The following is a 16,755-nucleotide window of genomic DNA, read 5'->3' as shown; positions in this document are numbered from 1 at the left end:
TTGTATTTCTTCGATTTGCCTTATGAGGAACGGAAGAGCTTGAAAACATAGGTACCACAGCAAAATGAAGTTATTTCTGATACTTACACGGGTAGGTTTATTGAAGAGACAGTGACCACCACCACTGTTCAAAAATGCCTGATAATCTTCAATGTTGCACTTAGAAAACTTCCGTGGAAGATAAAACCTGCAGGTATTAGCAAGATATATTTATGTCTTAGGAAGGAAGCCAGGAAGTAAAATACAATGATTATAACTATTGATCCTAATAACAGGAATCAGTGGAAAACTTGGAACACCATGAGCTAAATTTTTCAACTTTAGCATTTGGGCATAAAGCAACATACAAGTGAAAAACATAAGGAAATAAGATATGAAAAATCACAAAAACAAGCTCACCTCATTTTCCAACCATTAATGTAAATAGAGGAAAATTGGCTTGACTATATTATGAGCAAGTGAACCTCCTTGTCTGATTTGCTTATTAGTGTTCCACCCATGTGATGCTTTTCATGCAAGCATAAAAGAAAATCTGCTCTTACACATCTTACACAGACTACCAAAGTCTGCAAGAAACATTTACTGTTCCCATCAATGTGAAGTGTTTACTAGAGACCAATATGTCATGCTTAATAAAACTTAAAACAGCACGAATTTAACTTCATGTTTTACCCTTGTAATATGTTTTTATATACATTTCATACCACACCAAAGACACACCCCTGGTTTGTGTCACTTGTCAGGCTTAAATATTCAGGAAACAGCAACAATAATCGAATCGTTAAAATATAAGCAATTAGAAAGGGCAGTTCCGATCATGTTAACCTACCCTCTTCCCCATGGGAGGAGCTCAGGAGTTATAAACACCTGCTAATCTGAAGATTAAATTCAGTGCCTCGACTTTGACCTGAGGAGATGCCTATTTCCAGCAGATGAATTTGGGGGTATTAATGGGACACAGTTCAATCTTAAGAAAGAAACTTGCATTTATGTAGCAACTTGTCACATTCTCAGGACATCGCAAACCAGTTCAGAATTGATTACGTAGGAAGTGCAATCAACTTCACAGATATTGGCTGGGATTTTCAATGCCAGGATCCAGCGTGTATTCCTGAGCCTGCATGGGAGGGCATTGAGGCGGTGGCAGCAATATTACCGGCAGTGCCCAATCAAGAAGTCAAAGACAGGACTGCTGACAAATCAGAGGGCAAAGAAGCTCAGCAACATTGGCAGCACTACTGATCAAGTTTGCCATTGCTCTGGGTGCAAGAAGAAAAAAACAGTGCCTCCTTATTGAGGCAGACTTGAAGGAAATTCAATCAAGTGTATCATTGTGCTGGGGCCAGAGAAGCCCTGGCAATTGGAAGGGTCACCTCTCTAGTAGGGCTGCAGTGATGGCCATTGTCACAAGGACAAAGGGTCATTGCTTGCGTCATGATGCCTTGAGCAAGTTTCTGAAATGCACCTTGATGCTGCAGGCAGGCTCCCCATATGGCTATGAGTCATTCCGATGCTAGCAAAATAGCTGAGAATAAGTTAATTAATTGTCTTTTTTGGCACCCTTTCTCTGGTCGGTCAGCAGTTTATCTGCTGACATTCCCACTGTTGGGAATACCCCCAGCAATGTAAACATATCGGACATCCATCCTGATGGCACAGTGATTAGCACTACTGCCTCACAGCGCCAGGGACCCGTGTTTGATTCCTGACTTGGGTCACTGTTTGTGTGGAGTTTGTACATTTTCCCTGTATCTGTGTGGGTTTCCTCTTGGGGTGGTGGGGGGGGTCTTTCGGGTGGGTTTCCTCTGGGTGCTGCAGAATCTTTCCTCAGTCCAAAGATGTGCAGGTTCGATAGATTGGTGATTCTAGGTTGCTCTTTAGTTGAGCAAAATGGCCTCCTTCTGCACTGTAGGATTCTATGATTCGAGGTCTTTCACCATCATTTTTCTGCAGTTCCTGCCTCCCAACTTGTCTTCTGTTGGCTGGTAAAATTCTCACCATCTCGATGGTTTCATAAACAGGATGAATACTCAATAGATCTATTTTTAGTATTGTGGTTAAAAAGGAATGTTGACTGAGATACTAATATTAAGATATCAGAACTACCCACTTTTCTTCAGAGAAGTTAAGCGTCCTTATTTGAGAGCCCTGTGTTCCACTGATGCTTAAAAAATGCCTGTCATTGGGTTTACCATGAATATTAGTAGTATTAATGAATTTAATAGATATCCACCTCTAAACCATCAATTGTATTAACAACATCTGTGGATGGGAAAAATAGTAATCCTGATTGGCATTTTACAGGAAGATACAAAAAACCATGGCTAAGAAAGAGTTCTGAAGTAGACGAAGTCTGTTCAAGCAGTTTCTGTGGTAAAAAAAATTATCCTAAAGTTGAACAACCTCAAGTTTGTTGAGATTAAGCAAATAACAAATAAGAACTATCTCTTCCATCACTTAGGAGGCATTGTGCGGCTGAAGTTACTGTGAATATCAATTGGAATTATACGTATAAATTTGATTGTGGGTGCACTGTATAACAAGGTTGAAAATTATCAAAGCAACTAATTACTGAACATTCATGGAACCACTTGTTATCTGCTAGGGAACAGCATAATTAACTATTGTATACTATAACCCTTTCATCATTGTACTGTATTCAAATCCAATTAACAACCACTTAATCGCTTGTATTTTAGGAGCTAGATATTACGTTCGATGAATGGAAAATAAATGTAAAATTTTGTGACGAAACAAGTTAACTGGATAAAACAATTAAAACAAAATGTCCTCTTTTGATGTTAGTAAATAAACCTCTTAACTGAAACATTAGCAGGAGAAGTGGAGCGTGCATTTTTATGATACATTGGAGTGAACTGGACTAACGAATAAAGAAATAATAAAATCCAACATATCAAAGTGTACAACACGCATTTGTCACACACATCATTCCAGAATCAAAGTATCATTTAAAAAGCTTCACGGGGGGTAGGTTTTCTGTTTTAGCAGCCAGTTGGCTGAGGGTGTTAGCTGGCAACCTGGTTATTCCATTAAACCAAGCCTTGTCAGGAGAGGTTCGGGGGGGCGGTGAATTGAAAACACACATCCCAGGATAGCCTCCCAGCTGCCATATTGTGTAGTTCATCTAATTGGGAAAAGGTAGGTTAGGGGGGCAGGGGGTTGCTCAGGCTGGCGCAATTCATCCATTTGCTCTCCAAGTGTTCTTGTTAGCGGGAAACACAGAGTATTTCTCGCTGGCATTAGCAGCGCCCATCAGGTGGGATTCACCCACCTCAACTATTTAAATTTATGAATGCTGCAAAACACACCGCCCACGCTGGCTTTACAGAGATCGGGACACCGCTGTTAAAGGGTGCTCTGATCTCAACATTGACAGACAGGCCCTTCTCCCTCCCAACAGCAGAAGGCAATCCCTGCTGACAATGGGAACAGGCCCACACCTCAGTACAGAGGGGCACCTTCCCCCTCCACCAAAGAAAGAACAGGTCACCCAACCTCCCACCTGACCCTCCAGACACACACACACCACGCAGGCATGAGAGTGATCCTAAACCCCTCCACCCAGAGGCTTCAGACAGAATGTGGTGCACTCGTGTGGCGACTATAATCTCTCCCTCAATATCAACAAAATTAAGGAGAATGTCATCGACTTCAGGAAGCTTAGAGGAGAACATGCTCCTATTTACATCAATGGGAATGAAGTAAAAGGATCGAATGCTTCAAGTTTTTAAGGTGTTCAGATCACGAACAACCTGTCCTGGTTTCCCCCATGCGGCCTCTACTTTTTCAGAAAACTAAGGAAATTTGGCATTTCAGCTACAACTCTCACCAACTTTTACAGATGCACCATAGGAAGAATTCTTTCTGGTTGTATCACAGCTTGGTATGGCTCCTGCTCTGCCCAAGACGGCAAGGAACTACGAAAGGTCAAGAATGTAGCCCAATCAATCACGCAAATCACCCTCCCATCCATTGACTCTGTCTACACTTCCTACTGCCCGGCAAAGCAGCCAGCATAATTAAGGATTTCATGTACCCCAGACATTCTCTCTTCCAGCTTCTTCTATTGGGAAAAAGATACAAAAGTCTGAGGTCACGTACCAACCGACTCAAGAACAGCTTCTTCCCTGCTGCCATCAGACTTTTGAATAGACCTACCTTTCATTAAGTTGATGTTTCTCTTTACCCTAGCTATGATTGTAACCCTACATTCTGCACTGTCTTTCTTCCTTCTCTATGAATGGTATGCTCTGTCTGTATAATGCACGAGGAACAATACTTTTCACTGTATATTAATACACGTGACAGTAAGAAATCAAATTAACTCAAATCAAATCAACCCCACACCTGAATGAGAGACACCCTCCTCAGCCCCCACTCCAGGTCATTTTGACAGGCAGGGTACAGCACTTCAAAGATTTTAGAGGACAGAGGCATGCACAACTTTCTTACCTGAGAACGGCATCAGAATTCATCATCCTGAAACTGAGCAGCATCTTTCACAGGGCAACTCGGACAAGTGCAGCCACTAGACTCCCATCTTGAAGGGGAGTCCCTGGCTCAAGCCCTTTTCCCCAGCTCGAGTGCACCCAAGCCCCACTACCTTTGGGGGATGTTCCTTCTGTAGCCAGTCAGTGCAGAGGGACACAGCATACCACTTACTTCCCTGTCCCCCTCCCCTCAAAGTATAAGATGCCAGGCCAGGATGTCACTGCCAGGGTGCAAGGGGGCTGTGCAATGTTGGCACTGGGGGTCTTGAGGGCAGTATCCCTTTGCAGTCTTGCAGCGACAGAGGGCCACATGGCACACCACTTACCTCCTTGCCCCTCCCCCACTTTAGAGTACAAAGTGATATTTGTCAGGACCTGCACCAAAGCCTGTCTAATGGGCTTTTTGTTGGGGATGTGGGAGGTGGGTGCATAGCGGGAACAGGCTTCCAGCTCACTAATTAAATGCATATGAGGTGTTTTGAACATTTATTGGGTTCCTACCCGCTTGGCGGGGCGGGGGGGAATCTGATTAGTGCCTGTGTAGCCGGCCGGGTGCATTGCAAGAATTTTGTTTTAGACCCAATGCCTTATACAATGGGCCATCGGGATTCCTCCCAGGGGCTAGCAGGACCAGTTTGTTTATTGTCTGATCTTAACTGCTTGCAATCCATGTAGGGTAAATGTATCCACAGCTGTCTCACTTATAAATGTTTGCCTTAAGGTTAAGGCAAAGTAAATAATTAACTGAAACTAATGGACTGGCTCTTATTTCCTTATTGACAAATTACAGACCAACTGGCTGCTTCCAACAGTTGGCTAAAGTGGGCTTTCAACATCTTTAAAGTATAAAATGAAGGTCTGCAAAATCATTGTTGTTGACATGTTATCCACATTTTCATAATTAATACTTCATATCTTGGTCAGATCAACCGAGGTTGGTAGTGAGAAGTCTTTTCGGTTGTTAATCTTCCCCCTTTTTCTGCTGATTATTGTTAATTACTGTTAATTGACATTGACTTCCTATCTTTCAGGCTTGTTATTTTTTAATGGTTAATAAACTTTCTGAATTCACTCTTTAAAATGTTATTCTTGTGGATGGTGTGACTTTGCAAACATCATGAACCCCATAAAAATCCTTGAGAAGTTCGGTGTACATTCAGGGTAAAATATCAGACTACAGTTGACATACTTTCAAGAGCCACAGTGGGCCTCACAACAAAACAGATGTCAACTTCATTGAAGAACGTGAAGGTTACTCCCACTCAACAAGAAGACATCTGTCAGCAACCACACAAACTCCAACCGGTCCTCCAGGAGAAAATTCATGATGAGGTCTATGCCCGCACCTGCAGATACTACCAACAAGGATGGCCTCAACAGATACTGAACGGATGTACTACAAAAATTAGATTTAAATAACAAAAACACTTCACAGCTATCAATGACCTCCTGGACTACGGCGAATGACTGCTCATCCCAGTTTTCTTGCAGCCTTCAAAAGAATAAACTAGGGTTACCTGAGCATCACCAAGTGCAGAGTACAAACTCAATCCACTTGCCTGGTGGCCCTGCATCTCCAAGGTGATCTAAAAGACTACTGACAATTGGCAGGGTTTGTGCATTGCAGAGGCAGGGTCAAAAGGAACCCCTCATCCCCACATGATTTCCTAACAGGCCTTGGGAAAGGCTGGGTGTTGACCTATTTGTCTGAAACAGGAAATCACCTCTTATAACGGCAGACTACTTTTCCAGATGGCTGGAGGTGAAGCAACTATACATGACTACATAAGAACATAAGAAATAGGAGCAGGAGTAGGCCATCTAGCCCTTCAAGCCTGCCCCGCCATTCAATAAGATCATGGCTGATCTGTCGTGGCTCAGTTCCACTTTCCCGCCCTCTCCCCATAACCCTTAATCCCCTCTCTTATCAAAAACCCACCAACCCGCATCTTAAAAATATTTAGCGAGGCAGCCTCCACCACTTCAACGGGCAGAGAATTCCAGAGATTCACCACCCTTTGAGTGAAGAAGTTCCTCCTCAACTCTGTTCTAAACCGCCTCCCCTTTATCTTAAGGCTGTGCCCCCTAGTCCTACTGTCCTTTCTGAGCGGGAAGAGTCTCTCCACCTCTATCCTATCCATCCCATTCATCATCTTATACGTCTCAATGAGATCTCCCCTCATTCTTCTAAACTCTAACGAGTACAAGCCTAGTTTATTCAGCCTCTCCTCATAGCTCAATCCCCTCAACTCCGGTATCAGCCTAGTAAACCTCCTCTGCACTCCCTCCAAGGCCAAAATATCTTTGCGCAGGTGCGGCGCCCAAAACTGCACACAGTACTCCAGCTGCGGCCTCACCAATGCCCCATACAGCTGCAGCAAGACCTCCCTACTTTTATATTCAATCCCCCTCGCTATGAAGGCCAGCATCCCATTCGCCTTCCTGACCACCTGCTGCATCTGCAGGCTGGGTTTTTGCGACTCATGCACAAGGACCCCTAGGTCCCTCTGCACCGTCGCCTGCTGCAGTTTTTCGCCACGTAAGTAATAGTCCTTCCTACCATTCTTCCTACCAAAGTGGGCCACCTCACACTTGCCAACATTAAATTCCATTTGCCATTTCCTGGCCCATTCGCCCAGCCTATCTAGATCCTTCTGCAGACTCTCCACACCCACCAAAATTGATGTTTGTGAGCCACAACATCCAGGATGAGAGTACATCCGCTAACATACCATAGTTTTCTAATGGATGCTTTGCACACTTTGTTACCACATCTAGCTTCCACTACCACACCAATTCCCCAAGATATTTGCAGTCAAACAGAGAAGTTGAAAAACACAGTAAAATCTCTCCTGAAAAAGAATGAGGCCTTTGCCACAGTACTGCTCATATACAGATCACCCTTACAACGTGATCTGTCCCAATCTAAATTCCACACCAATCTCCATAACCTGCCTAAAAAAAATTATGGCAAGGTCGGTAACCAAGGATAGCTCAGGCATTCAAACAAGAGAGCAGTCATGCAGACAGAAGCAAGTTTCGGCCTACAAGAGAAGGCACTGCACCAGATACTTCCCTCAACTTTGGAAGGGGCAAGTTCTGGATTAAAGACCTCAAGAGAGAGGTTATTGTTATAAGAAAGATCAAGGACCAACCTGGTCCCTGCAGGTTGACACTCAGAGGGCCAGGTGAAACAGAAGGAGACTCCACACTCCCTCTAGACTGGCTGTTCCCACAGAGTAGTGGAGCGCTATCAACAAAGGTCGCCAGATGCCAGCTCAACCTTCAGACTAACAGGAAGAACCAGAACGACACAGCCTACCACTCCTCAAAACAGAGCAAGGAATGAGATGTGGAAGACCTCCAGACCACCTGAACCTTTAAATTCAAGGGCTTGAAGGGAGGAGCTGGAATACTGATAACATAATAGTGGTAATGTCACAATCAGAGCTAAGGTGGTAATAGTGATAAGGCATTAAAAACAATGTAATTTTATAGGACTGATAACAATGTAAGACATGAAGTAAACTAGTATAACTCCAAATATTTTGGACAAAGACTTCAGGGGAGGTGTAGCATAATGGTCTGGCACATCAGTGTGGACAGTACTGTCCATACAGTGATGTAAGAAGGCACATGATGCAGACCCAGGGTCAGTATGATATTGAGCAGAGGTGCACATAGGCTTAAGACATGAAGTTTGTCCCCTTTATTGTACATGTGTAAACAATTCTAGTAGTACAGTTAAGCTACAGAAGAGCATGGAGGCTTCTTTAAAACACAATGATCTGTAACCAACCCTCTCCCAATACGTGCCTTCTTACTGGTAGAGCTCGTGGGTTTAGGACATACTGACGAAGAGGCTTTGATAAGATGCTGTACTGCATTTTCTAGATGGTACACATTGCAACCACAGTGCACTAGTGATGTTGGGAGTGAATGTTGTGCAGTCTGGCACGCTCAATCAAGTGAGCTGCTTTACCCTGAATGGTGCTGTGAGCTTCTTGAGTATTGTTGAAGCTCTAACTCCTCCAGGTAAGTGGAGAGGAGTCTACCACACTCATTGTGCGTTATAGATGGTGGGAAGGATTTGGGGAGCTAAAATGTGAGCAATTGCTACAACATTCCACAGAAAATTGAGAGAGTAATCAGACCTTCCAAAGGCCAGCGCTGCTTTCACAGCATTTCACAGGCAGTCCCATAGATCTAAATGTACTGTCATTTAGAGACACCATGAGAGAACAAGAACAAAGAAGGTAATGAATGGTGGATTATTTTCCTTTTATCATTGAGCAAGTGCCCCTTCAACTCTGTAGAAACCTGATAAACATAGTTACAGTCTGGCCAACATTTGACTCCTGTCTGACAGCAATGTTGTTGATTCTCCGTTGCTCAATTCAGGATTGATGATCAACAGTGGTCTGGTGAGTGACACCCATTTTCATATCTACCAGTGTAACTTCAGCACAACGCAGTAGTGTATGGCACCAGAAATAAACAGCATCAATTTTGTTGCATGTCTGTGGCCAATTCACTACATGTGGTAATAGAAGAGAATAAATTGCAATTTCTTATTCAGTGTGTTATTCAATTTCCAAGGAAGCTCACGTGGAGAAAGAAATAAGTACAGACCGAATGGGCCAAATCGCCTGTCTCTGTGCTGTAAGATTCTATGATTCTAACCCTAGCTAGAGATTCTGCAGGATATAACTGTACACAAATAAAGGTGTAAATTAATTTCTTGCTTACATTAATTCTTACATGTAAATTGAGTTATTTGATGACTAAATAACATGATATTAAATAGTTATGCTAATTAGAGCTCATTTATACTTTCTGATTAGGCAAATTACAAAATCAACCTTATCTAATTGAAATCTACAAATGATTGTTCCACAGGTAAAGTGATGTCACATTGACGCGCTTTCAAGCTTGTTTCTTTCATATTCAAATGTACTTTATTACCCTCTTTTGTTGTTAGCAGATTGATGGACGTACTTGTGATTTCCTGCAAATGAACAACGCAATGTCACCCTTATTAGTCACACTTTAGTGACAGATTTGCAACAATTTTGTTGCCATTTGAGAGATTTATTCTCAAAACTCTACATACTGTTATTTTCTTATTCATTTACAGGATATGGGTGTCACTGGCTAGGCCAGCATTTATTGCCCACCTATATTTGCCCTGGGGGTGGCGATGGATGAGCTGCCTTTTTGAACCACTGCAGTTCATGTGGTGTAGGTACGCCCATACCGCTGTTAGGGAATGAGTTCTAGAACTTTGACCTAGTGACAGCGAAGCAACAGCGATACAGTTCTAAGTCAGGATGGTGAGTGGCTTGGAGGGAAACCTCCAGGTGATGATGTTCCCAGCAGATAGAAGCGGTATTAAAGGTTTCAAAACCACAGACAGTGGGGCAAATGATGACATTTTTGGGAATGACGGGATTCAGTTCGGAATGGGTTGAAAGTTATGCAGAAAAGACACAGGCACTACGGAAAATAATGAAAGAGGCGGGATGTGAAGAGTTAAAAGCCAAACTAAGATGGGATAAAGATGCTTCAGACGCATTTGAGAATATAAAGAAGGAAATGGCACAGGCACCAGCATTGGCTTTACCAACCTATGACAAACCCTTTGACTTATTTGTGAGTAACAGAGAAGCAGGATTTGCTACAGCAGTGTTAATGCGGGAGAATTGCAAGGGCAGACGAAGGCAGGCTGTAGCATATTACAGCACCAAGCTAGACGACGTAGCAATGGGGTATCCTCCTTGCTATCAAGGTCTGGCAGCAGCTTGGTGGGCATACGAAAAGGCAGCCACAGTCACAATGGGGTATGGAATTGGCTGGACAATATGTTAGGAAGATGGGGGGCTTGGTTTGCTAAAGCTGGAGTTGTGGCAGCCATGACAATAACCATCCTGGGATTAATATTTTGCTGTTTTTTACTTGTCCTGAGATCTCTCCTTGCTAGATTGGCAGTGCGACAAATGGTGACACAAGTGACAAGCAACCCACGTTTGGGAGGGACAACTAAGGAATGGGGAAACATTGAACTGCCCCCGCTGGATGAATTCGCAATGACCCTGGTCGAAATTGAAACCTGTCAGTTTGCGAAATAGCTGCACTAGTGGAGGATCGTTCTACAACCTCACCGATGCCTACGGAGACCAAGAGACTTAGTCTGTACACAGGAATCAGTCTTTTTCCCTTCCCTAGACAAGGGTGGGAAGGTTTTTGGCTGATGACTGTTAGGGGCAGGCAATCTGGGGGAGCAACCTAAAAATCAGGACTTTTGCTAGACAAGCCATGATAAGACTAGAATGGGGACATTGATCCCTGGCCAAAGTACTTGGCTCCCCCACGTTGCCTACAAGTGTGATTAAATATGTGCATGTGAACAGGGTCAAACAAGGGGGACTATCTGAGCTGGCCTTGGTAATTGGAATGAGACTAGGGGATAGTCTCAAAGGGGGGATATGTAAGGAAATTTGTACTCAATATGTAAGCATGTTAGTACTTAGAGAATTTGTACTGAACAATTGTACCTAAACTGGGTATGAAATATGGAATCACGGATAGTATTAGAGTGTCTTCCTTGAAGTAGAATTAGGATGGGTAAGTAGAATTGGGATGGGTAATCAAGTATAGCTGATTTGTAACCTAATATAATCAAGTGTAGCAAATGTGATCAGAGCAGGAGACCCAGAGAAGTAGTATAGCAGTTACTTATTAGCAAATGCAAACAGCAGTCACTTGGGGAGACAATGGGTACTATACAGCTGTCCAGCTTAATATATGATTGTAACAAGCAAGAAAGAATAAAGTGAGCATGTTTTTCTTCACATTCGGCCTAAGTCAGCTAAACCACTATTGTTGTACAAGCAGAGTCGTAAAGATAAGGGCAAAGGATGTAACTACCATGGTTTCGAGAGGAAAAGAGACGTAACAATGGGTGACCAATCTCAAGCAAGGTAAATAAGGGGTCAGTACAGAAACAATGGTGGCTAAACGAGGTCGCATTGTAAAAGCGAGATAAGAATCTTGAGATATGGAGCTGAAATGTGCATAAAAAGACTGTAAGCCGAGGGCTCTGTGGAGTGTTCCGGACCTCCCGGCTTTATTTCTCTTGTACTGGAAAATAAAGTCTACTGCTTGGAGGATTACAACTCAGACTCTCTGTTTCAATCGGGTTAAATAAGTTGTCGTCCTGGGGAACCACGACAAAATTGGCGCTGCGAGCAGGGTGTTGTGGGAAATCGCCCAGAAAATAGCATCTGGAAGGAGTAGCGGAGACGGTGGTCCGACTGGGGCTGGACATCCCAAAGCCGGCATTCTGACAGCAAGGTGAGCAGACTTATATTGCATGTAAATCCTTGTTGTCGGAAAAAGGGATCTCGAGGCTCAGCGCACCCGGCTCTCTGCTGGTCCTGGATCTCCCCAACCCAAAGAACATCCTGCAAAGGTAAAACTAAATTGGGGAAAAACACTTTGAGAGACTGAGTCTGATCTGAAGGGTAGAGTTTTGCATGCAAAGCGCGCTGCGAATACTGTGTTGTCTGTGAATGGGTAAAAAGTGCGACGCAAAAAGAACCGAACGCTAATCGATGCAACTAGGTTAAGTCAAGCGGTTTGGAGTGGGATTCCAGGTTACGACTTGCCCAAGGAGAGTAAGTGTAGGAAGGCCTGCCAGTCCGAACCTACCCAGGACCTCGGGGAAAAGACGTCAACCGAGAGGGAGAGAGGTCTGTGAGAGATTGCTCTCTTACCTAATACGGTAGTTAAAACTAAGGGGAGGTTATGTGATGAGGGAGCAGAAAGAGTAGAGAGAAGTATGTCAGTGGAACTGGGAACCCTGACATAGGCTTTTACTGAGGTGCGGGGTGAACGCTAATAGCAGTTATGTATTTGGAATTGTGCATGACTATATGACTGTTTGAGAGAGAAGGGGATTTGTCACGACATGAGACACCCATCAAATTTATTAGAGGCCAGTGAGCTCCCACCAGTAAAGGGTTAAAAAAAGAGACAAGCAGGCTGACTCTGTATGGTACAGAGAGAGAGAGAGAGAGGGAGAGAGGGTGTAACTGTGTAATTGAGACCCTCAGGTGATGTAATAGGTATAGCCAATTAAAGTGAATTGCTTTAAGGTTACTAAATTATGCAGGGATCGGACAGAGATTTGAATTCTGCCAAGTGGGAAAGGTGGCATTACATTGCATCTTAAAGTTGTAAGGAGAGTTAACCATTTAGGCACACAGTAGATTTGATTTTGTACTTGCCTGTGTTGGTTACAAAGGCAGAGCTGTAGAAATAATTAAACATGTAGATTGCATATTAGAATGCTTTCAGTATTTCTTCGTGCATCTGTGTTCCAAGTGATGTTTTGTTTTATTGTACCAGAATTGTAAGAAGGTGCAAGGGTCTTGATTTAGTGAGGATATTTAAAGGTGATAAAAATAAATCTTATTTTGGATTTTCTGAATCAGGCTTTAGTTAATTAAACTGCTGTACTTTGACTCACAATTAGTCTCAGAGGTATCTTTACCTACAAGAATTGGTGCTGAAACCTGGGATCTGTTTACGGGTCCGGTTGAATGGCCACAACCGGAGCTCCGGAATAGATTACCGAATTTAAGGGAGTGAATCAAAGTACAGTAGGTGCTCATCTGTGATGAAAGAGTGTGAGAGTGTGTGAGAGGTCTGAGCTGAGCACGTGCAAATAAGGAGGTGTCTGTCTTTACACCCAGCCTTAGACCAGTTGTTAAGAGGGGTAGCCCCCTATGCGAAGCTCAGAAGTTTGAAGTGAGTGTAAAGGCTAGAAAAGGATGCCTGGGATGTGATGTTCAGATGAGAGTAAGAAAGAATCTGTCTGAGAGATCGCCGGAGTAGAAGGGAAAGCCGGCTTAATAGTGTGAGCTTAAGGGTGTAAGCCCACGAGTGTAAGCGGTGGTACGGAGGGGACTGATCACCCCTGATAGGTATCACCGGACTGTGATAAGAGCGACCTAGGGGTGGGATCCATTTCACCCACTAGATCAACAATGGAAATGATTGGGAAAAAAAAAGGACGGAACTAAGATAATTGGAATTCTCTTAGTTTGAATTAATTAAACAGGTTTAAACTGGATTAATTGAACACATCTCAGTCTTGGGTAAAAAAAAAATTGGGCTGACGACAAGGAGAGAATTGAAACGTCAGAATCACAGATTAGAGAGTTAGAAAAGAGAAACCAAACAAAGAAAATAGCAGTATTGTTAATACATCAGTTAGCTGGACTAATTGAACAAGTAGTCACTTCCACTAAGAAGTGGAGTGGGGATAAAAAAAAATTCAGAAAATAGAAGGGTGGACATGGAAGCACCCAGAGAGAGGAAGAATAGAGGAAGGGATGGAAGGAGGGACAGAAGAAAGTAGTGCAGAGGAGGAGAGACAGTCAGTGTTAAGGGGACGAAGAAAATCAATGCGGAAAAGACACCAACCTGTAAAATATCCAGCCGAGGAACGAAGGCAGAAAGGGGTGTTCCCGGTGATTCTGAAGGGTGGCAGACTGCAATATATCCCTTGGTCAGGTCAGGACTTGCCTAATTTAATTAACGAATTACCCAATATTTTGGACGGAGCCGGAAGGTGGATTGGACAGCTGGAGGCTGGAATGATGGGAAAGAGGATGGCGCTGGGTGACATCAAAGCCCTCTTGACAAAAGTGCTGGGAATGGACCAAATGGCTGAAGTAATGAGACGTGCTGGCATCCCGACCGCAGCCTATGACCCGGATGTGGATGGAACACTAATGGATCCATACCGCCACGACATTTGGCAAGCATTACGGGATATGTACCCCAATCGGATGGATATAAAAACTCTGAGAGGGGAACCGTTGGGTGAGGAAGAGAATGCGGCCGTGTACATAGAAAACCAATTAAGGTGGAGAAGGGACACGGAGAGGGACATTCTGACAGATCCACTAACCAACTCCCTGTTCCGAGCCGCAATCCTAGAAGGCTTGCCAGCTTCAGCTAAGGCAAGACTGGAAGAAGTGGTGGGCCTGGATTCGAAAAACTACCGAGAGTTTGTGGATTATGTTGCCCATGCAGTGGAAAGACACCGCAGGGAGGAAAAAAATGCAGACAAACAGTTGAAGGAGATACAACGCAAACTCCTGCAAGCCCAGCTGGAAGAAATTAAAAGTAAGGAAAAGCTGAAAGTGAAAGAAGACCCCACACCCAAGAAAATAGCACCGATGGTGGTGGATCAAAAGACAGAGGAAATACCTGCACCGATGCTAGGGAGAAACGGAGATGGAGGCCAGCCCATCATAACCTATAACATTTCTGCCTTCCCGCTGTCCATGAACCCAGGAGGCTATGGCCTGAGTTATCAGAACCCTTATACCCCACAAAATCAGACTGATTGGAATAGAAATGAGAAAGGACAGGGAAGTGGCAGGCCACCCTATCAGAATCAGAGAGGACAGGGGCAGGGAAATCAGCAGCTTCCAAGGCAGGGACCGCCGCCTGGCCCTCCAGGCGTATGCTGGGGGTGCGGGGAAGCAGGACATATAAAAAGAAATTGCCCACAGAACTCTTACAGGCAGGGAGAAAACCAGCAGCAGATAGGCCAGCAAATGGCGCAAATGCCGTTGAATAACACCCCCGTGCTGCAGGGACCTGTGAATTTTCAGAGCTCCCTATAGGGGGGCCCAGAGAACCCTGAAATGGTAGGACAGTACGTACAAATAACAGATACAGCAGATCAGGAACCCATAATTAGTGTTAGAGTAGGAGGGGTTGAGGTCCCCATGATGATAGACACCGGCGCCACGTGTACGTGCATACAAACAAAATATGCGAATCACCTACCATTATCAAACCAGTTTGTGAAAACTGTGGGGTTCTCGGGGAAAGTAACGTTAACTCAGATGACAACGCCGGTACCTGTCACCATTGGAAGCAAAACTACTCATGTACCTATATTAGTGTGTGATAGAATGCCATTAAATTTATTAGGAAGAGATGCAATCCTAGGTTTAGGACTAAAATTAGAATGTACAGAACAAGGAATTGATTTGATGGGAGTGTATTTACTTGGAGTACCAGGAAAGGAAGGGGTTAATGTGTACTGGTTGGGAGACATAGAGGAGCAAGTTAAAAAACAGGTATGGGAAGTTTGGGGGGAGCTGATAGATACTTGGGTTCCACAGGCCGAATGGCCAAGGACAGAACTGCACAGCACAATGATATTTGATGAAGAACAGAAACCCGAGATACAGGAGAAATGGGAAAAGGAGGCAGGACGAGAACAAGAGATAAGGTCGGAAAGTATTTTAGTTGGCCCAGAGGGAGCGGCCCTCACGGTTGTGAGGGATGAATGGGTTAACAAATGGTTCTCTGTGTCTGGGTCGGAACCACATGTTACATTAAAAGTGAATCCGGGACACAGATCAAAAGACCTAGGACCAATGGTACTGAGGGCATGGGTATTAGAATTTGTTCAGACAGAAAACGTAGATATTTGGATGTCCAGTAATGGACAAATGTTGAAGATAATCGTGGATGTTAAAATGATCGGGAAGCCAAAACAGGTAAAAATAGAGGCAGAGATTGAGAAGCAGGAGCAGGAGTGGAGAGAGAGCTTAGAAAAGGATTTGAATTCCATCCCACAGGAGCTATGGTCCAGACAGGACACGGATGTGGGAAGGGTCAAAAACGCTAATCCAGTGGAGGTTAGACTAAAGACCGGACGACAAGGACCTTACAGACCACAGTATCCGATTAAGGCAGAAGCAATTGAGGGAAATATCGGAAGGACAAAAAAGAATAGCTTTACAGCAGATAGAAGCGGTATTAAAGGTTTCAAAACCACAGACAGTGGGGCAAATGATGACATTTTTGGGAATGACGGGATTCAGTTCGGAATGGGTTGAAAGTTATGCAGAAAAGACACAGGCACTACGGAAAATAATGAAAGAGGCGGGATGTGAAGAGTTAAAAGCCAAACTAAGATGGGATAAAGATGCTTCAGACGCATTTGAGAATATAAAGAAGGAAATGGCACAGGCACCAGCATTGGCTTTACCAACCTATGACAAACCCTTTGACTTATTTGTGAGTAACAGAGAAGCAGGATTTGCTACAGCAGTGTTAATGCGGGAGAATTGCAAGGGCAGACGAAGGCAGGCTGTAGCATATTACAGCACCAAGCTAGACGACGTAGCAATGGGGTATCCTCCTTGCT

The 16,755-nt window shown here is 43.9% G+C and overlaps 1 protein-coding gene across 5 annotated transcripts in view; it reads right to left on the bottom strand.

Moving 5' to 3' along the window:
- adam22 (ADAM metallopeptidase domain 22) overlaps nucleotides 1-16,755 on the bottom strand; it is a 290,976-nt gene that overhangs the window by 102,858 nt on the left and 171,363 nt on the right. For all 5 annotated transcript variants that reach the window (XM_080210663.1, XM_080210672.1, XM_080210680.1 and 2 more), the window contains exon 15: nucleotides 88-187. In XM_080210663.1, coding sequence (XP_080066789.1) covers nucleotides 88-187 — 100 coding nt within the window. The remainder of the gene's footprint in view (nucleotides 1-87; nucleotides 188-16,755) is intronic.

Source organism: Carcharhinus amblyrhynchos, chromosome 2, assembly GCF_965287045.1.
Source record: "Carcharhinus amblyrhynchos chromosome 2, sCarAmb.v2.hapA, whole genome shotgun sequence".
Classification (NCBI taxonomy): Eukaryota; Metazoa; Chordata; class Chondrichthyes; order Carcharhiniformes; family Carcharhinidae; genus Carcharhinus; species Carcharhinus amblyrhynchos.
The sequence above is the reverse complement of the archived record's forward strand: the minus strand, read 5'-3'. Positions and strand labels throughout refer to the sequence as shown.